General features: G+C 39.0%; 1 protein-coding gene across 2 annotated transcripts in view; it reads left to right on the top strand.

Annotated features, from left to right (window-relative positions):
- The window catches only part of ATRX (ATRX chromatin remodeler), an 86,715-nt gene that overhangs the window by 9,259 nt on the left and 55,017 nt on the right, over nucleotides 1-22,439 (top strand). For both annotated transcript variants that reach the window (XM_075435910.1, XM_075435911.1), the window contains exons 2-9: nucleotides 2,974-3,086; nucleotides 6,210-6,265; nucleotides 8,078-8,130; nucleotides 9,757-9,881; nucleotides 11,163-11,282; nucleotides 15,345-15,454; nucleotides 18,521-18,588; nucleotides 19,503-22,426. In XM_075435910.1, coding sequence (XP_075292025.1) covers nucleotides 2,974-3,086; nucleotides 6,210-6,265; nucleotides 8,078-8,130; nucleotides 9,757-9,881; nucleotides 11,163-11,282; nucleotides 15,345-15,454; nucleotides 18,521-18,588; nucleotides 19,503-22,426 — 3,569 coding nt within the window. The remainder of the gene's footprint in view (nucleotides 1-2,973; nucleotides 3,087-6,209; nucleotides 6,266-8,077; nucleotides 8,131-9,756; nucleotides 9,882-11,162; nucleotides 11,283-15,344; nucleotides 15,455-18,520; nucleotides 18,589-19,502; nucleotides 22,427-22,439) is intronic.

Consider the following 22,439-nt stretch of genomic DNA (forward strand, 5'->3'; position numbering starts at 1 on the left):
AATTAAAGTTTCTTTGTGGTGAAGTGCAGTAAGTGTAACACCTTTACTTACATTTGACCTGATATTCTGTAACACAGGCTTATGGTACAAAATGCTGAACAATCAAGAGGAAAAGCAAGTTGAAAAGACTTTAGCATTAGTTTGTAGATTGTTGTTGTTATTTTTGTTTGCCAGCATGAACATTTTGCTCTAAGGGTGATAATTTTAGGCTAGTTAGGATAAGAGTTAATAAATGGTGGTAGATAATGTTCCAAGTGTTAGTCACAAAGACACATGCATACTATTCTGAATTTGTTTTGTATTGAGAACAATAATGTTATAACTCATCTATAGTTCCCATTTTCTTTGTTACCAAAACAAGTTTATAAACTAAATGAACAGAATTCCACATGTGGGTTCTCTTGGTTTTGGTTTTACTACCAAAAATGTATTTTGTGGCCTTTCTAAATGTTCATTAGTTCTTCAGACCATCTGGAATGCATATGAAATCTCTTTATGTATTTTTACTATCAAATAATTCTGAACAACTCTTTAGTTTTTTTTTAACTTAATGTGACTAAATTGTCATTAAATCTCCTTTCTAAAGTAGAGCATGGAATCTGTTAAAACTGAAGTGTACCATTATCATTTTCTGTAATGTTTTCCAAGTATGCTCTCCATCCATGACAAAAAGGGAAGCACAAGTTCAGGGACTGGCAGTTGTGTCGCAGCATGAGTCCAGTAATGAGAGGGAAAGACTTCTAGGCAGCTTGAGAGAAAAATTTTAAGATACACTTGAGAGTAAAACAGGCTTTGTTACACTGTCAAAGTTGCTCAAGTGATTGATGGTGTATATGTAGATGCAGAAGAGGTGTGTCCTTTACACATGTAGAAAATCTTGCCATTACAAAGTGCTATTTTGTTTGATTTGGAGTACTTCGGAAGATTTAAAGAAATTACAGATTATTTTTTTTAAGTGGATGCTGTATGCTGGTTTGTATGTGGATATTTTCACTGGTTTAAACAGTCATTCACATTAATGTGGTGATACCCTTTCACTTGTTGCTCAAGAGTGTGCTCCCCTGAGTGTCCTCCTTAGGAGAATTTGTTTTAGTAAGAATAGTTAAAATGAAAATAAGAAGTTAATAAATTGATGTGTTTGGAGAAATTGTAGAGATGGCAAAGGTGAGTGGATTGAGCTTCTGGTAAATAATTGAAAGTTCCTACAACCTGTAAAACAGGGACAGAAGAAAACCTTATTTCTTCTTTCTATCAGAAGACTATTTTGAAGGTAATGGAGAGATAAAAAGTGAAAAGGGTGGAAGCCTGTATCCTTTAACTGGGTTAACTTAGGAAGGGGGTAGTGTAGTTCAGCAGTTTTGAAACCCGGTATGTAGTAGCAGATAAGGTATGATGACTCAGATGTAGCAGCTGGCAGATTTTAGAGGACTGATAGCGTCCAGGAGGGAAGTGGTGACAAACAACTGAGCGTGGTAACGTTTGTTACAGGGAGGTCGGAAGGGGTGACTGTCCTTGGCCTCGGTCGGTGTGCTTGCAGCCAGAAAAAGGCACTCGTCTCAGGAAATTGTAGAAGCTTTGGGGGGAGAAAATCTGAAATAATGTAAAATGAGAGGAAGTAACATGTAGATTATGAAGCAATATAGCTTTTTAATAAAAGTGTAGGATAAAGGTGTTGCCCTTTTGCTGTAATAAGTATATATACAAGTTCCTGGTGTCTAAAACTGTCTAGTGAAAATTCCCAGGGTAAGAATTATTATAAATAATTATGAATACTCATACAAACAGATTAAGAAATTATCTGAACCTACATGGTTGTTTTTTGACAAAATTAATACAGAACATACAGTAACAGGGGCATCTGCCATGGTTTATCTTCAGCTGACAAGTGAGCACCAGACAGCCACTTGCCCATTCTCCCTGGGTGGGATAGGGGAGAGAATGGGAAGGGTAAAAGTGAGAAAACTAGTGGGTTGAGATGAAGACAGTTTATCAGGTAAAGCAAAAGCTGCGTGTGCAAGCAAAGCGAAAGAAGGAATTCGTTCACTGCTTCCGTCGGCAGGCAGGTGTTCTGGCATCTCCAGGAAAGCCGGGCGCCATCACACCCAACAGTTACTGGGGAAGACAAGCGCCGTCATTCTAAACGTGCTCCCCTTCCTCCTTCTTTCACCAGCTTCTGTTGCTGAGCATGAGTCACGGTATGGGCTATCCCGTTGGTCGGTTGGGGTCAGCTGTCCGGCTGTGTCCCCTCCCACTTGCGCACCCTCAGCCCACTGGCTGGCGGGCGGTGTGAGGAGCAGGAAGGGCCTTGACGCTGTGTGAGCACTGCGCAGCGAGAACGGAAACATCCCGGGGTTATCAACGCTGTTTCCAGCACGGATCCAAACCACAGCCCCGTGCCAGCTGCTGGGGAGAAACCGAACTCGACCCCAGCCAGAACCAGCACAATGTGACTGATTTAATATAAGCTTTGCGTAAGCGTGTAGATCTGTCATACTCAGTGGACCGGTTCATTTCTAAGGTTGTAGGTGAAATTTTGCTATTATTTCTTGTGTTTTATATCCCCAAAGGTTCCGTTTTTGGTAGTAAAAAAAGCTTTTGTTATTTTTACCTGTTCAGCTTCTGACAAAGTAGAATCTTAAATTCATTTTTTGCTGTCTTCATATCATAACAATATTACTGCTCAGGTTTTCTTGAATTTTGTGAATAATTTTAAACAATAAAAACTATTTTAAGAAGGCTTTTTATTATTACAGTTAACAGAGTCCTTAGTGCTTTTTTGTCAGTAAGGCTGTACCTATTAGTTAACGAAATTGTATGGTTTTTATTTACTTTGATATTCTATTGCAGAAATAAATGCTTAAGCAATAACTGAGTTTCTTTTGTAGGCGTGTACTAATTGAGATTTAGCAATCTTGAAAGAAATTTAATTAGTGAGGTATATAACTAACCAAGTTTTATTTTGTGTTTTAACAGTGAAAGCAAGTTGAATACATTGGTGCAGAAACTTCATGACTTCTTGGCTCACTCATCGGAAGAATCTGAGGACGCAAACTTTCCTCCAGCGTTACCTAAAAACAAAACCATAGGTAAAAAGATGTTTTATGTTTTATTTTGAATCCATTCATGTTGTTATTTCACTATATTGTACTTCACTGGGGCAATTATGCAAAGTCCTAGTGTGATTTAAGTGGTGATATATTAAATATACAAGAGGCCTTTGACACAATCTTTCTTTCAGTTCCAAATCTTTTCTAAATGTGACAAAAAGCTCATCCTACTGGCAGTTTACCTTCTGTGAAACAGGAGATGTCAAACATGCATGTGTTCACTATGTTCAGTTTTCCTGAAGGTGTGAGTGCAGTATCTTGTTTTTCCTGCTGAAGTAAAGCTTTTGCAGTCCTTGTAGCTGTGAAGAAGTGCTGGCGATTACGCTTTTATAATGCTTTGAAAAAGATTTCTGCGTGTAATCTGGAAACATTTGAAAACAAAGCAATACTTCTGAAAAACCTCGAGACCTACACTAGGTCAAATTTAGTATTAGAAATTTTTGTTTACAAGTTAGAAACAGGTAATGAATTTTAAACACTTTGTTTGGATTACAGTCATAAAAAGTGAAATTATTTCATAACAGTACTGAACAGGATTTGTTTCCAAATTTAACTAGGTTAAAACTGTTTCCTACTTTAACTAGGACTGGATACAGATGCAAAACCTTCAATCTCTGCTGTTTAATGAGCTAAAAGTTGTGTTGAAGAGATGGAGTACAGGAGAATGAGAGCGTGTTGGCTGTGTTACAGAGTTTATTTTCAAACTCCTGTTGTCCTAAGTAATAAACTTAACAAGGTTTTTCTGGTGTGCAGTCATTATCTTTTAATGTTTTGTTTTGAGAGAGTCTGCTGCCATGTGGCGCTAACCTCCTTGTGTCAGCATCAAACGGAACTATTAACATAGGAAAAAGAAATTATTCATACTCTGATACTTCAGCAGAATAATAAACTAAGCAGTGGTGTGGCTGCATCTCAGAGTCAAATTTTGCTGAGGAGCATACTGGGAAAAAGAAATCTTTTCCCTTTACCCTGTGTGGTTGCAAAGTAGAATTTGGCTGCTTGCCTTAAAATACAGATGTAGTTTGAAACAGGGTTACACTTACTAAGAAATAGCAGCCATGTTTTGCTCTCAGATGTTATTTCTTAAAAAAAAAAATTAAATTGAAAAGTTGAGAAGTAAACATTTAAATATTAGGAAATTTCAGAATAAACTCTGCAAATTTACTTCCCCTCCCAACTTTCTGTGCATGGTGATACTGTGTTTAACAACTGTATCATTTTTCTTTTTAATCCACAGGATGCTCATTCAATGTACGGGTGATGGACATGTTTGGGGCCAAATCTGGTTTACGTAGTAAAGGAACTCGTTTTGTTCCACCATTTGGAGGATATGTGAACTACTAGATAGAGTGTTGTGAGGAGGGAGATGATGATGAAGATAGTTAAGCATGGCTCAAGAGAGTTGGATCATGTACCTGACACACACAGAGGTCAATTACAATATGAAGCAGTTGCTGGCAGAGCACTGCTATCTCATGCACTGCTGTGGAGCTGAACTGTACCATAACGCTTATGTGCTAGGAATGATAAGTAAAGTGAAATTGCTCCCGTAACTTTCATTTTGGCTTTTCATAATGTTGGAGTACTTGATTTTACAGCCTGAATAATGTTTCTTTATCCTCTCTGCATTTAAACTGGATGTCTCCCTCCTCTACTTTGTGTGGGTGCCAGCAGGTGAATCACTGAGAGCGCAGATGAGCGTGCCTTCCTGCTGTTGTTTCATGTGACCAGCCCGTGCCTTGGAGCGGCAGTCACAGGGGAAATCCTGCGCTCTCATAGCCCCGAAGCACGGGATGCAGCAAGTGCAGCTGGGTCAGTCCTAGGAGCTGTGAGGGGATGCAGCGTGCTCCGTCATTCCATGGGCTGGCGCACCTACGGCCCAGTCACACATACGGACTGACAGTGGAGCATCTTCTGTTGCTTTTGGGAGTAATGCACGTGAAGTCTGGTTAGCAGTCTGAATGCAGAAGCTACAGAGGCTGTAGCTTCCAGATGCAAAGAAATCTACTGAGCACGTACAAACTGGTATTTCCCATGGGTGTATCACTTGGGCAAAACTGGTCGAGAGTAGAAGGTAGGCAGCATCTAGTCTCCAGAAGAAATGTTACCCTTCTAAATTTCAGGTTCTTTCCTCAGAATGGGGGAATGCTTGTAATATTGCAGAACAGAAATTTCAGGTAGTTAAAAGGGCCAAAACCTTGGGCTGTTTCCTTTTTTTTTTTCTCTCCTCCCTTAGCTTTACATACAGAAATGGCTGGATAATTTTGGCTGAAATTTAGCCAAACAATTCAGCCTAGGTCAAATACCCAACATTAAATTTTTGAATCACAGTAATTTAATTTTTTTGAAGTATGAAAGAAAATTGTTTGTTTTTCCCAAAACTGAAGTGTAACGCTGCAGTGCTAGCAGTCGTATGCTAAAATCACAAATGGTCATGATGTGTGTGCTGTAATTATATGGCCACGTCACTTGCATGTTTCTCAGTAGTGCATCTATTAAAATACTGCGATTACTAAGCCTTTCGAGCAACTTCATACAAGTGTCATTGAATCACTGAACTTGAAACTTTCCCTTCATTTTCCATCCAGCATGGACTGCTGGATGGAACAGATACAAATAGGTTGCATGTCTTTAGATTGTATCTGCCACAGTTCCCAAGGTCAAGAAACGGGAATTCTCTGTCATGCCCTGAATCAAATGGGCTTTTTGTCTGTGGTTCTGTGATTTCAGATTTAATAATGCATTTTTAATGTCAAGATGTATAAGAGAAAATACTTTTAAGTAACTTCTTGGAGATTAAAAAAATGCACTAACTGTATTTTTTCCGCATATACAGTTACACTTTCATTTCTTCAATATTTCTTCACCAGTGGGAAGGCTGTCTTTCAGCCTGTTAGCACCTTAACTGAAAGTAATTTCTAAATGATTTCTGTAACAATTATGCCATACAGTGGGCTCTGTTTTGTTGTGCAATAGTTTGTCTGTGAAAGTCACACAGTCACTTTATTCATGCTGGTGAAACACAAACGATGCTGTGACATACAATGAAGAACTTTTAATATTTCTCCCATTTCAGTGGATTCCTTTAATTTCTCTCCATAGGTAAAAGTAGAGAGCCCAAAAGTAGTCCAGCTTCAATGGAGAACAGTAGAGAAGAGGTAGGAATAAAAATGCTTTTGAATTTTAGTTGCATGACTAGTGCAGAATGGCTAGTATAGAAAATGCTGAGTTCACTCTGTTCATTTTACAATAAATTTGTAAAGAATATTGTCAGAACCATGCGGTAAATGTCATCATATCTGCTGAATAGAAACATTGGCTGTAAAAGACTTTAAATTTAAAATTAAAATTAAATTTTGAATGATACTTTGATTTAGGCATATGCATGCAATCCTGTTTCTCCCTGCACCTGCTTTATTTCTAAATTATTGAAATACATTCATTTACTTGGACAACTTCATTGTCTTTCTGATGCACAATAATTCCTGGGAAAAATGTCGCTAACAGTTCAGAGTGTTAGGTTTTACTAACCTGAGGTATGCAGTTGCGTTTTTGTTAAGAAATGCAGAGTGTTGTTAATTGATTCAGATTAAGTATATGCAGAGTGAGTTTTTAAAGAAATTCGGTTAATATTCTTTTGTCCTTATTCTGTTCTTCAGCTTATGCGTAAGCAGGCACTTACTTATTTTTGGTTTAAAAGAATTGGCTTCTGCCTCATATTGACACACCGTGATACTCAGATAACAGTAGGTACTTAGTTGTCCTTCTAGGCAAATATGCTTCCTTTATTAAAAAAGAGAAAAAGATGGAGATGCAGGATCTTTGTTAAACATGAGCAAATTTGTTCTATATAGTGTTATATACATCAAAGACATTTTTCACGTGGTATGTCTTACCAGTGTCTGCTCTCCTGGTGGAAACATTCTGGTTGACAATATGGTAATACGTAGAGAAAGCGCAAGTGCCAGTGTCCTGCCTTAGTTTGTCTTTACTGCAGTAAATTCAGATATTTATTTGGTAGTGTCCAAACCTAGTTATGACATGTGTGCATAAACATCTGAAAAATCAGTTTTTCTGTAAAGACAGTCAGCCCTTTCTGGGATAGGAGCCAGACACCAAGTGTCTGCATTCTGCTGGCAGTTCTTGGGTGCGTGCTAGTGACAGGTCCCCAGCGCCAGCCAGCAGGAAGCCTCCCTATCTGTAGGTCAGGAAAGATGATGGTTTCTTCATATGGTCTGAAAAACATTCATAGACCTGCGTAAGCTCCTGCAGCACTAAGTGCTGTGATGAATCCCAGTGAATTGTAAAAAAGTGGAAATGCACAGCGATGTGGAGGCAGGTGGCTATGTGTGAGTTAGGCTGTTCTTCCAAGTGACGATCACGCAAGGCAGCACTGCAGTGACGATCCGCAGAGCAGGAGGCCGCAGAACGGTTTGTGATTAGGACCGACCGGTGATGGCGAGCCCTTCTCAGTCCTTGCTCTGGAAAACTTAGACAGCTTCCAGCAGGTAGTGCAAGCTGAGAATTGCAAGGAGAGTGTTTCCTCAATTTCATGAAGACTCAGTGTGTGGGACAGGTTCAGTGTTTCTCTTTGAGTGTCTCAGCTTGTAACAGTGCCCTCTCTTATTTGCTCTTCAGATATATGCATGGGGAGGGTAGTGAGCGTTAGTGACTTCGCTTAGAGTTTGATGACACCTACTTTTAAATCTATTTTTAAAAGAATAATGACTTCTTGGAATCTTACTGCTGATCTGAAACTCCATAGACTTAGTTTAACTGAACTGGCATGACCATGGAATTTGTGTGTCACTTTTTGTTAATGCTTTTACTGCTTTTTTTGTTTGTTTGTTGTTGTTGTAAGAGCACTGGTGACTTCTGAGATGTGTGTTAGTCAATGTAAGGAATTGTTTTTGTTGACAGGTCACTTGGTCACAAATGTGTTGACTTTCTAATTTTTTTCTTGTTTTTAGGGCAGTAGTTCTTCAGAAAGAGCAAAATCCTTGGGATCATCACGTTCAAAAAGGTTGGTTTGGGAAATAAAAATAAATAAATTACTTTTTGGCATGTGAAACTATAGAAAAGTCCATGCGCTGTGCCAGATACTTCTAGTATATGCCAGTATAAATCCAGTAAGTTAGCAGAGTGCTTGTAAAACAAATGCCTCTTAGTGCACTTAAAATTCAAACCATCTTTCAGGGTCAAAGATTAAGATCATAAAGCTTGATTTTTATTAACAAAGACAACAAGATTATCCTGTGTCTTCAGGATGAAGGTGTTTATACAACTGTTCCTTCACTCTTGCTATTTCGATATGCAGGATTCTTCCAAAAATGTAAATTGGGTCATACAGAAAAAAGGCTTTATGTACCTTACTGGTGCTATTAAGTTGTCCCGTGCAGAAAATGCCATAAACTTTCTCTCTGCTTAATCCTATTTTGCTCTTTGAGTTAAAAAAGTATGGAGTTAACTGTTTACCAACCAGTTTGAACCTTTGCAGAAGACAAATTATTTGTGACTTAAGTAACTGCAGACTTACTCTGGTAAAACTCCTCCTCATTTTTGCTCTCAGCTGATGCTCATTCAAGTTTGGTCCTTCATGATTTTTTTTTAAACCCTAGTGTGCCATATAGATAGGTGAGCTCTTCTAAATGCACGATTTCAACAGCCGCCTGCTTACTGCGCTTTAGTAGTGTTGTGTGTTTGTTCACTCACCTTTTTATCCAAGTTTGTTTATTTTATTATGTCTGCTGAAATTAAACAGAAAAGGGAGAAGGAAAAATATTATTTGTCTTGATTCCATGTTTGCAAGTGTGATTTTTATATTTGGCTTTAATTTCTCCCTCATCTCCTGAAGCCAATGTCCCGCTGAACTCTTTTTCATTTATATCATTTTCAGTCTTGTTGTTTTGCCTCCTGTCTATCACTAAAGGTATTGTCACTCACACATTTATCGCACTGTGCCTGATACTGACAGAAACAGTATCCTGCAGTAGTTCCTGAATTACCAGAAGACTACTGAAAATTATGCTCAACATTCTTTTTTTTCTTTTTCTTTTTTCTTCCCTGCCCTGACATAGTAAATTCATTCATCTTAATGGATTCTGTTCTAAATTATATTTGCGTGAACTTCTGGCAACTGGTCTTCTTATTCAGCAGTCAGCATTTTCATTTCTGCATTTCCTTGATTTCCTTGCAAGCGTCTTTTCTGCCAGGCTGCTTTTTGTCATTTGCTAATTTCTGTTTGTTCTCTTTGCGCTGCCTGTTAAACTTGGAATGATGTATAAAATCCCTGAGCAGACGTTCACATGTGTTGCATTCAGGCTTTTTTCTTGAAAGCATGACTTTGCTGCATACCTTCTTAAAAACACATTGAACCTTGATATGACAAAAAATACGACAAGCCTGCAAAACAAAACTACTTTATTAGTGTATCTTTGTATTTCACTTAGGAGGGGAGAATTCTACCAAGAAAATTAGCCTACAACTTATTTACTGTAGTAACTCAGAGCATCCCACCTCATAATGTCTTAATTTAAAACCAACATAGGTTTCCCCAATTAGTACGATGTTTTGCTTGCAAAGCACCAGGCTTACCTGTATTGCACTATGTAATACTTGTCACAGTGTGGGTTTTTTTCTGTCTGTGCAGGAAACCTACAGTTGTAACAAAATATGTCGGATCAGATGATGAACAAATCTTAGATGAAACTGTAAATGAAGATATTTCAAATGAGAACTCAGAAAACGATGTTGATATGAAAAGCTTGCCTAAAGGTAGTTGATGTCCTTCTTTGTTTCTGAATTCAGCAAATGAGCCAAGATTATGATGCAGCATAAATAATTAACTAGAATGCACCTGTAGTAGTAAAATGCCTGTCTTGGGTCCTGTTGGCTTTTATATATAAACGTATGTGCTTATTCACAGACAACCCCCACCCCCAGTGCATGCGCATTTATGAGAGCAAACCAAGCACCTATAGTATTGAACCCAGCGTACTTTAATCTGTGTGTACACCAGGAGGTGCTGGTGGCTTAATTTCAAATGTCTACTCACTTTTGTATAAAACCAACATGAAACAGGGGAAATAATGTACTTCTGTTCTTTTGTAGAACTCTCAAACTCTGTCACTTGTAAGTCTTATGTATTTTACTGTTCTGTCTTTGAGGTTAATCACAATTACATCAACAAAAGCAAAACTAAAGTTTTTTTGGGGAATGTCATTATTGGATCTATTCTTAAGCACCCTTTTAAAACAATACTACAATCCTACATCCTGCTCTTATTAACTAACTATAGTGTGAGTTTTATTAACCTGCAGAAGGGACAGGAAAAATTGGAGGGACTGCTACTGTTTATGGCATGAGTAGCAGTATTTAAAGCAATAACTTTAAAATTATCTTTTCAGAACTTCAGATTATTTCCAGTGTCCTCACAACAAAAGTATTAAAACTGAGCTCTTAAGTAGGAAGGATGGTTTTTCATTCACATGATTGTGATTAGGACTCTTTTCTGTTTAAATAAAGTGAATTTCTGAATTTTGTTGAAGACGAACCAGGTTTTATTCTATTGTTATTTCACACTGAAATAAGTTAAGATGAGGGAAACTGTAGAAGTGGGAAAAGAGAGAAAAGAGTAGATACTCTAAAGGCTTTTGATAGACTTAAGTGACCCAACCAAAGTTCTTTATTTGTACCATTGCACTGCAGATTTCTGTACAGCACACACCCTGTATGACAGTCCTGTTCTGCACATACCACACCAGGGCAGAGAGAGCAGAGTTTGCTGCTCGTAGCCCATTCAGTTTTTGGCTGTTGACCTACAACTGCAAAACAGACCTAGTTTGAAGTGTGTTGTGGGGTTTTTGTTTGGTTGTTGGGTTTTTTTTCTTTTTTTTTTTTTTTTCATGGACATCTGTGCATTCAAAACTTTGTTGAGTTTTAGTCAGCAGATTGAATTTTTTTTTTAAGGTAATGTGTTGGCTTTTATTTAAACAGGACTTTTGCACTTCATTTGGATGTGTAATGGTTTCCAATTTCTAAATAAAATTATTCTAGGTACAGTGGTTGTACAGCCTGAGCCAGTGCTGAATGAAGACAAAGATGATTTTAAAGGGCCTGAATTTAGAAGCAGAAATGCCGTTAAAATGAAACCTGAAGCTCCCAAAAAGCGCGGAGGTAAATACAATTTGAAACATTTATTAAAATGGGTTTAAATTGTTGCGTATGACCACATTTGGTACATTTAAAATTGTTCATATTTCTAATAAATTATCCTAAAAATACCTCCACTCTTCTGGCTTTTTGCTCATTAAGGATTCTAGCTGGCTGAAATTAGCCTCCATTGCTGCCCCTGCAATGCAGCAGTGAAAGCTAAGATTAGTTCTCATTAAACTTCTTATTTTCAGTAGCTATAGGATGCATCATTAGGTACTCCATATGGACCCTTCTTGCTTTGTATTCAGAACAGTTGCCTGATTGCCATCAGGTGTTACAGGTATTCCTTTTTTAAGGAATTATATTGGAACACCATTGACACGGAAACATTCAGTGACTCACCAAGAAAGCAACCATATTTGAGCAGGAACATGTATAGGCATATTATCAATCAGTGAGCTAAGAAACCTAAAACCTGTAGCAATTCAACGACTTTGTTTTGTTTTGAAACTGTGGAAAATTCCCTACCAGTGGGCCTTTCTGAGGATTAACTTTGAAAAGCTGCTATGCCAGCTGGTTTTCCACAGCTGCTGCTAAAACTGAGGAGAAGTTAGGTAGATAACAGTGATAACAGAAATTAATCTCTCTCATTTTTTTCCAAAAAGTAAAAGAGAGGGAGGATTATGTGTAAAGTATCCAGTAAGAAGGCAGGTATTTTCATTAATACTTCTAGCAGTATCTTAATTCACACACCTACAGCAATACCCGGGATATTCAGACAAACAGCTCTTGTACACATCATTCATTCTTCCCATTGTATCATTTGAGACAGTTGCTCTCTTTTAAAATGTTATTATAATTCAATAAGTGCTATTTCTCCATCTGTGGTTGAAGAGGAGTAAAATGTGATAGTGTAGAAATGTGCTTGTGCATACATATGGGCTCATGCATGATTTTAATCGCGTTTTGAGCGTTGATGTTTTCTCTAAATTATTAGTCTTTGAAAGTTCCCTTCTATTCATGCAAGATGCATATATTCAGAGTTTAGGAATGCTTTTTCCATTTGTGTTTATAACGATTTTGCAAGAGGTCCACTGTAAATCTTCAGGGGTATGGTGTTAACAAGATGGGTAGGACTCTTCTACTTGAGCTTGGTGCCCTGTGTCTGCATCCCCGGGACAACTCCCAGTTTTTTTTTCTCCATCCCTAGAGAATCTGCAGGCCTTCCTCTGACTGTCTGGACTGGTTACTCATGTGCTGGTGCCTGACAGAAGACAATAGTTTTGGAAGGGACATAAAGAGTTTGTTTAAGCCATGCCTTTATCCAGGGCCAGCTCAGCTATGTCCGTGTCATTACTGGTAGTCTTTGACTGGATTTTAAAGCTAGCCTGTGCATGAATTAAGCTCCTGTCAGCCTTCAGGGAAATAGGTACTGCCCGCTCCCATATCGTCCCATTTCCAGACGAAGAAAGGTAGCCAGGCGAGGGACGGGTCCAGTCTTCCTCAAGAGCAGCTGGATTGGGAAGGTATGGGAACAGCTTTGGTATGTGATATGCATGGAAGAGGTAGTGCAGATCCAGTTATTCTACACTTGCGTGCAGCAACTCTAGTTACCTGGAACGGCGCTTGCACTTCTGTTGCTGCTAGAGTGAGGTGCCTAGCCCATGCCTGTACTGACTTCAGCACTGCTGGTTTAAGCAGGCAGGTGTGTGTTCCCAGCCCCTGGAGATCCTGAATTCTACGCACAGTGCAAGCAAATAACAACAACGAAATAAAAATGCCAGTCTGTCTTGTGCTTCGTGTAGTGCATCTTCACATTTTTATTAGGAGTTTTATGTCCTGTTTATGTTAGAAGTAGTAGCAGTAACAGAACTCTTGCCTTTCTAGCATCTGCATGCTCTTACCCAAGACTGTCAGAGGCACTGTGTCAGTCCTTACTTTCCAGTTTTGTGTCTGCAGAACGATTATGGTTGTATTTTTGGCAATAAACTCATAGTTAGGAATGGTTTTTAAGCAAGTATTTTCTCAATATTAATGAATTAATAGTTGTTCAGTGTCTTTGGATCAGCATCATTTGTAGTAGTTAACATGGTTTACAAAGGGTTTTCTCATAAATCCCCCTCTTTTTTTCTGGTGCCAACTTGCAGATTTTAGGAAGGAGGCAGTAGTGCTTTCCCCTTAAAGATGTAGAGGAGGGGGAAGTGGCTCGGGATGTGACAGTGAATAGTTTATTCTCCATCAGCTGGGTGTTACCCTCTGTGATTACTACACCCGTGTCAGGACTGTGGTGTTTGACAAAGCCCGGGTAGGCTTCTGTGCTGCTTGGTGTGATAGAATGTGGTATTCTCTTCCAAGTAGTACAGTCTGACAGATGTATTTATTCAGTGTTTACCAGCAGCATTTGTGCTGATCTGAGGTCATAAGAGCTGCTTTGCAAGTCCCTGAGCTCTGCAGTGCATGCAATCATGCATGCATTGAAGTTGAAAACACCAAATCACACAGAATCACAGAGTGGTCAGGGTTGGAAGGGACCTCTGTGGGTCACCCAGTCCAACCCCCTGCCCAAGCAGGGTCACCCAGAGCAGGCTGCACAGCACCGCGTCCAGGCGGCTCTGGAATATCTCCAGAGAAGGAGACTCCACAGCCTCCCTGGGCAGCCTGTTCCAGGGCTCCGTCACCCTCAGAGGGAAGAAGTTCTTCCTCGGATTCAGCCGGAACTTCCTCTGCTTCAGTTTGTGCCCATTGCCCCTTGTCCTGTTGCTGGTCACCACTGGAAGGAGTCTGGCCCCATCCTCTTGACACCCACCCTTCAGATATTTATAGGCATTCTAAGGTCCCCTCTCAGCCTTCTCTTGTTCAGGCTGAACAAGCCCAGCTCCCTCAGCCTCTCCTGTATTCAAAATTTCAGACCTGCTATTTTGACAGAATTGTAAGGGTGTGTTAGCTGTTCTTAATGGCCTGTAAGCTGTTTGAGATTGTGCTTCAATAGCAAATCGTTAGTAGCTTCTCTTGTGCATTGAGAATGTTCATTCACTTCCTTAACATTGTGGTGTTGGTGCTTGGTTCTGATTCTGCCATAGTTAAAAGAAAAAAATAAGAATAGGCTGTAGTCAGACTATATCTATTAAGTTAACCATTTGAGTTAATTTCCTTTTACTGCTCACTGAGCATGACAGCAAAGGGCAACTCACTGTTAAGTGATCCTGTGTCAAACCTCTATCTGCTTGATCCCAAATGAAGTTTTTGAAATTGTATGAACTGAGCGTATGAGCTTTCACAAATGATTTTCCTTTTTCCTGAAAGCATCACTGATGCTAGAAACAGAATGGTCTCATAGTATTAATTAGTTGGTTTAACAGCCTGGCGTGCAGCAAGCTTCCAACCTGAAGTTCACCACCTTTCGAAGTGAATTTGGGGGACTGACATTAAAGAAACGCTTTGTTGACTGAGTGTAGATACGGCAGCAGAGTGGTACACAAACTGGGGGAGAAATCAGCAAGGTGGTGGGAACATGTAGGGTAGTAAAGTTGTAGTTTCAAAAAACAAAACAAAAACCATCAGCAAGAAGGGAACAAAAAGTGAAACAGGGTTTCTCAGGCACTATTATAAGGATTTCATGCATCTCCTGTAATGATTTCCTGTATTTTTCTTTGAGAAACTAAGACTGTGTGTGCAAGAAATACCATGATACAAATATGAATTAAAATGGTGTTTTATGAACAAAGATTAAATGAGAAAGGTTGTACAGAGTATCAGGGCTGCTTTGAATAAGTTCTAGTGATGACTCTTATTTAGGTGTGTTCTCATGAGGTGACCAGTTAATCCAAATTAAGTGTCTCAAAGGAAAAAAAATTGTAACTTGGTCCAAAGTGAAGTATAGAAACGAGAGGAAAATTTTTTCAGTCTTTAAATGGCGAGTGGTTGCAGAAGGATTTCTTTGATGCTGGATGGTAAAGTAATAAAGGCATATGAAAAACTGAACAGACCAAAATATTGTAAGAAAATGAAATAGGTATATACAGATTTCTTAAAAGAAAAAAAAATGAAAACAATTAATGTGTGGTTTATAATCCTCTTCTATAGAGGAAGGACTACATGGAATTGTAAGCTGTACAGCTTGTGGGCAACAGGTGAACCATTTTCAAAAGGATTCAATCTATAGACATCCTACACTGAAAGTTCTTATTTGTAAGGTATGTGGTAAACAGTTCTACAGTTTGTACTGTTTGTTTTTGTTTTAAATGTCATATTAGCTGATTTGGGTGGGATTTTTGTGGGAGTAGTTCGTGTTTGTTAGACAATAAACTTTTCAGTCATTAACTGTTACAATTAAGGAAACTAGAAAACAAAAAGGCAAATAAAGCTTACAAATTTATATTCCTGTTTGGTTATACCCCAGTTAAACTTGTTGTGGTTTCTTTGTAATTTATTTTTACAGTTTTAAGACTGTAATTTCAGTGATTTTTTTTATGTTAAATGTTCTGTCTGAAGTTTCTATGTATTCATAATGTATTATAAGAGCAGATTCAATTCTGGTTCTCCTGGTAAAGCATTGTATGTAAAACAACGTTGGAGTAAGAAGCGGAAAAGTGGCTTCAAAGCCATCTCAGTTTCACTTGTGTACAGCTGCTTGACCGTTTTAATTTATGGCAGCCTCTCTAATGATGGTCTAGTCCGTAACTCAAACGCACCTCTGGGTCTTCAGCTACATGGTTTCATGGTGGCTTCAGTTAGGCCCTGACTTGCCTGCAGTGGGGAACGGGGGAGGAAGGAAACATCCCTACCTCCTGTTTTGGAGACCTCTTTTAATTTTCAAAGAAAGAGAGTTATCTCTTGCGTATCTCTATAGTTGTAAAGATTCCGTGTTTATAAAGATACATATCTCTAAAGACAGAGAGATACAGAGCTGTGTTACAATACACATTTAGTGTTCCCCTTCTCTTCCCTCCTTCTGCTTCTCCAATTCCCAATTAATATTACATAGTCAGCTGACATAATATCAGGCATGTCCGTCTAGCCTGGTGTTCTGGCTCATTTCTTCTATTCATTTTGGCTTGTTTCTTTTATAAAATATGCTTTAGAAAAATTGGCTTAGAAGATGACTGTTTTCAATCTGCACTGGAGTCCTAACTCTCATTCCTAGATTTGAAAGTCCTGAACATGTAGCTGTACATGTTCTGCGATGCATGCAAGTTACCCACTTCATTTTTGAAACTTGTTTAGAGTGTTGGGTTCAATACCAGCTCTTGACTGTGAGCTCTGCTAGATAATTATATCACGTGTTGTTTCCCATAAATTTTCTGTATCTTTACTTAACCGAGCATGGTCTTATGTTAATGTGAGAGAGAGGAATGGAAGTCCCTGAGCTGCATACCCTGCATCTTCCATTAGTTTCTGTGCCTAGTTCTTTCCTTACTTTTCTCCTGCTTAGGTAAACAGTCCCAGATTTCAGAAGCTGTTTTCCTTTGACGATAAATGTTCCATCGACTGTCTAAACATCAGCTTTTAATGGGATTTTCTGTTGTTTGGTTTTGTTTGTTTAGTTTAGTTGAACAGGTGTATAACTCTGTTCCAGGTAAAAGGGCATTGTCATTCTAAAGTCGGGTGTGGAATCATAGAATCATAGGATGGTCGGGATTGGAAGGGACCCCTGTGGGTCACCCAGTCCAACCCCCTGCCCAAGCAGGGTCACCTAGAGCAGGCTGCACAGCACCGCGTCCAGGCAGGTCTGGAATATCTCCAGAGAAGGAGACTCCACAGCCTCCCTGGGCAGCCTGTTCCAGGGCTCCGTCACCCTCAGAGGGAAGAAGTTCTTCCTCATGTTCAGCTGGAGCTTCCTCTGCTTCAGTTTGTGCTCGTTGCCCCTTGTCCTGTCGCTGGGCACCACTGGAAAGATTCTGGCCCCGTCCTCCTGACACCCACCCTTCAGATATTTATCAGCATTTCTAAGGTCCCCTCTCAGCCTTCTCTTGTTCAGGCTGAACAAGCCCAGCTCCCTCAGCCTTTCCTCGGAGGAGAGATGCTCCAGTCATCCTTGTAGCCCTCCGCTGGACTCTCTCCGGTAGCTCCTCATCTTTCTTGAACTGGGGAGCCCAGAACTGGACACAGCACTCCAGATGGGGCCTTACCAGGGCAGAGTAGAGGGGAAGGAGAACCTCCCTCGACCTGCTGGCCACACTCTTCTTGATGCACCCCAGGATCCCATTGGCCTTCTTGGCAACCAGGGCACACTGCTGGCTCATGGTTAACCTGTTGTTCACCAGCACACCCAAGTCCCTCTCCGCAGAGCTGCTCTCCAGCAGGTCCGCCCCAGCCTGTACTGGTGCATGGGGTTGTTCCTCCCCAGGTGCAGGACCCTGCACTTGCCCTTTTTGAACTTCATCAGATGCCTCTGCGCCCAACTCTCCAGCCTATCCAGGTCACGCTGAATGGCAGCACAGGCTGCTAGTGTATCCACCCCTCGTCCCAGCTTTGTGTCATCAGCAGACTTGCTGAGGGTACACTCTAACTCTTCATCCAGGTGTGGAAGCCTCTTCTGGGTTCTGAATTCACTGATTCACTGGCTAAAGGGACAGAACTTAGCTAACAGCTTGTATCAGTCCCTATTCAAAGTAGAGCTTCAAGGCTGGGAGAACTTTCTTTACTAGCAACTGGCAAAAAACCCCACACCTTCAAAACTTGGTTTAAAGAATTCAGCAGCTGAATCCACTGCTACTACTAGCTGAGTTCTGTGTATTCTTTTTCTTACTATTAACAGTTTTTCAATGCAAATGATTGGTTTGCATGTGGAAATTCAAGCCTTGGATGTTGACATCAGGATAAATACTGAAGACCTTTTTATTTAAAGCTTTATAGGATTGATTGCTAACATAAGGAGCATACAGCTGAAAAATGTAATTTATGTAGGATTAATTGTGTTGCGGAAGATGTGGTGTTGATTTACCTAGCAAATAGATGGAAAAAACTTACAGATCTGAAGAGAAACATTCAGTTGATGTTCTAAAATATGCAAATACGCAGCCATCAAACAAAAGCCTATTTAATTTTCAAATAAACCTCGAGCCATCTAAATAAGGAATCATGGTTTAGGACCTGTTGTATCTATGGAAAATGTTTTTTAGAATAAGGGTTAGAATGCTGAAGACCTTGCAGCTGCTGTTTTCAGTGGCTTGCTTCTAATGCATGCTGAAACCATATGGATTACTGAAGTGCAGCTGAGGTTTAATAAAAAATTCCTTGTCTTATCTCTTTCTTTACAGACTTGCTACAAGTATTACATGAGCGATGACATTAGCCGTGATTCAGATGGAATGGATGAACAGTGTAGGTAAGTGTGCAAAAACTGAAAGAACACTCACAGCTCTTTTGTTTTGTTTTGTTCTTGCAATAATGAAACGATTGACAAATAAAGATCAGCACGTAAGAGCTTAATCAACAATTCTTTCTCACCAAGAAGTGCTCAAGCTCAGGGTTTGTGTCAATACTGGATTGTTGTTTTAGTAATTAACAGGAGAACATTTTATAAAGAAATCCAGTAGCAAACACTTGTAAGATATCACATTTCCAACTGAAGAACACGCCGCTTCAAAGGTGGGGATAAAATCTGGCATTCTGAACCTTCTGAGCCACAGAAACTTACTTTTCCAGATGCATCTCCCACTTTGGAAATTCTAAAGTACTTCTCTGACCCTAGGTCAAATAGGTAAATGTGTAATCCAGTCAAGACTGTGTGGTCTGTGATGCCTGTGAGCTTACTTGCCTGCCACTTTTCAGGTCTTCATCAAAGGCTGCAATATAGACATAGACCAAAAAACATTTCTTTTTTTCTTTTTGATACGTGCCTGCAGTAGTAACATACCAGTTAAGGCTAGAAAGACTTAAGCTAATGTGTTTTGCTGTACAATATAAGAAATCACTTTTTTGTGTATTAATTCTTGGAAGAAACGTAATTAGTTTTTTTTCTCTTATTTAAAATTGGTGCTGAAATTGTGTTTGGATTTTACTGACTGCTTCCGCTTTGTGAACTGTTAATCTAATGCTTTGATTTTCTGACTTTTCAATTCTCAGTTGAATGCTTTTCAGTCATGCTTTTTATAATTTTTCAATTAATGGATATCTGTTCATCACCTGAAGTTTTAAAATGCGAATTCTTTATCAAATAGTGAAAAATATGTGAACTCGAATTTGTCACCGTGTTGATGTGGATATGAGACTCTTAACATTTCTTACGTCTCGTTTCAGGTGGTGTGCTGAAGGTGGAAATTTGATTTGCTGTGACTTTTGCCATAACGCCTTCTGTAAAAAGTGCATTTTGCGCAACCTGGGTCGAAAGGAGCTATCAACTATACTGGATGAAAATAACCAGTGGCACTGCTATATTTGCCATCCAGAGCCTTTGTTGGACTTGGTCACTGCATGTGACAGTGTCTTTGAAAATTTAGAACAGTTACTGCAACAAAACAAAAAAAAGATCAGAGTTGAAAGTGAAAAAAGTAAAATGTATGACCATACAGTCAAGTTTTCTCCAAAGAGAAATAATTCAAATTGTAATGGTGAAGAAAAAAAACTAGATGATTCATATTCAGGTTCAGTAACATATTCTTATAAAGCACTAATGGTGCCAAAAGACTTGCTGAAGAAAACAAAAAAGCTGGTTGAAACTACAGCAAATCTGAATTCTAGCTTTGTAAGCTTTTTGAAAAACGCTACAGAAAATGTAGAAATAAGCCCAACTGTGCAACTTTGTCAGCTAAAAGCTTTTAAATCTGTGTTGAATGACATGAAAAAAGCTCATCTGGCACTAGAAGAAGGTCTGAACCTGGAGATTCAAGCTTTCAATATTAAAATCAAAGATAAAAATACCAAAGAGAAAAAAACTGATATTAGATCAGAAAAAAATGAGGTGAGAACAGATGAAGGAAACGAACACGTGACATTAAAAGAGGATGACACTGTAAAGACACAGAAAAAAGTTGTGTCGGAACAGCCTGACAGTGAGGCTATGGATCAAAGTGTTCCAGCAACAGAACAAATGGATAACAAGCGTAGTTCTGGTGAAGATAAAAGGTCTGGCAGAAGTGAAGAACCTCAATATGAACCTAACAGTACAGAGGCTTTAGACATGGATATAGTGTCCATTCCCTCGTCTGTTCCTGAAGATATTTTTGAGACTCTAGAATCTGCTATGGAGATTCAGGTTACGTCAGATGAGCAAGACAGCAGAAATACAGGAGCAGATCATGAGACTCTAAATACAAATGTAAAATTGAACACTTCTATGAAAGATACCAAAGGCGGTACTAAGTTAAAATCGTCGGCTAAAGGCACAAAAGAACTGGTTGTAAAATTGACTCCTGTTTCCCTGTCGGAGTCTACAGTTAAAGCTGAAGATCAAGACAGCAATGTAGAAAAGGGAAGTAAGGATGTCAATGTGATATCTAGAGCAGAAAACTGTGATTCTGTAAAACAAAATCATCATGCTGGCAGTGAACCTTCCACAGAGAATGAAACCATCTCAGTTGTAGAGGAATCTGATCTCAGGAGATCGCCGCGTGTGAAGACCACACCTCTGAGGCGCCAAGCAGACATCAGTCCTTTAACGTCTAATTCGGAAGAAGATAGCAATGACACATGTAGTGAAAACTGTAAGAGAAAATCATCAAAACAACCAAGGAGGAAAAATGATAAAAGAAATTCTTCTGACAGTACGGTTAATGGTCCTAGCCCTAATAAACTTTCTAAGTCAAAAAAACCATATGTATTAGATCATAGCTCAGATTCTGATGAGATGCCAGCTGTTCTTAAAGAAGTAGCTATGATGAGTCACAGTTCTTCAGATATTGATAGCAATAATGAGGTGCCAACAAATGATCAGAAGACTTTAAATTTTCTAAAGAATCAACCAGTAAAGGATGAAAACGGAAAGCGAAAAAGAAAAAGTTCCAGTTCTGGTTCAGATTTAGATGCTAAAAGAGGCAAATCGGCTAAAAATTCCGCTGTTGCTAAAAAGAAACGACAAAACTATTCAGATTCTTCGAACTATGATTCTGAGCTAGAAAAAGAAATAAAAATTTTGAGTAAAATTGAGTCTGCAAAAAAATCTAAGAAAAAATACTCACGAAAAGAAGATAGTTATGATTCCTCTGGAGAAGAGCAGAGGAAAAAAGTGAGTAGTAAGAGAAAGATAAATGTGAAGAAGCAGAGAGAGAAGTCTTCTGAAGATGACGATGCTGAGAAGTCTTCCCCGGAGAAGGAGATTAATCATTCTGCTAAAGATAAAAGAATTGGTAAGGGGTCAGCTGCTAAGGAAAGGATAAACAGAGACTTGAAGGAAAAAACTGTGAAGGTAGAGCACAATGAGTCTTCTGATGCTGAGAAGTCTTTACTGGAGAAAGAGGAGAGTTGTCCTAAAGGTGTAGAGCTAACTGAAGTTAAGAAGAGCAAGGATTTGAAAAAGAAAAAGGCACAGCAGGATTCCTCTTCGGAGAGTACTGAGAAATCTGCAAAGAAAGAGCATGATTTTGATTCTTCAAAAGACAGGTTCAAGAATAAAAAAGGATCAGAAAGCAAAGCAAAGAAATCTGAAAGACTGAAAAAGAAAACTTACAAGAAAGAACAAGATGATTCCTCTTCCGATGTTGATAAGTCATCTCCAGAGAAAGGAAGTTGCAATTCGTCTGAAAATGACAAAACTAAAGATGAACAAGTGTTTAAAGAAAGGAAAAGGAGGAATTTAAGAGAGAGAATGTCGAAAAGAGTCCAGCTTGATTTATCCTCTGATGCTGAGAAATCTCCCCTAAAAGATGAGAGTTTTTCTGACAATGCTGTGCAGAGCAAAAAACAAACTAAAGAAAAGAAAAAAATAAATCACAAAAAGAAAATTTCCAAGAAAGAACAGGATGATTCATTGTCCTCTTCTGATGAGGAGTCTTACGAAGACAGTAAGAAAAAGATTAAAAGAGGGTCAATAAAAGAAAGTAAAAAGAGTAACTTAAAAAAGAAGGTGGCAAAAAAGAAGATGGTTTTCACATCCTCTTCCTCATCTGATAAGGAAGAAAATGATGAACAGAATTCAACAGGTGATGGAAGCAGTGATGAGCAGAAAATTATGCCAGTGACTGAAAACTTAATACTGTCTGCTGGTACAGGATTTTGTCAGTCATCAGGTGTGCAAAAGAT

The sequence above is a fragment of the Opisthocomus hoazin genome, chromosome 14 (genome assembly GCF_030867145.1).
Source record: "Opisthocomus hoazin isolate bOpiHoa1 chromosome 14, bOpiHoa1.hap1, whole genome shotgun sequence".
NCBI lineage: Eukaryota > Metazoa > Chordata > Aves > Opisthocomiformes > Opisthocomidae > Opisthocomus > Opisthocomus hoazin.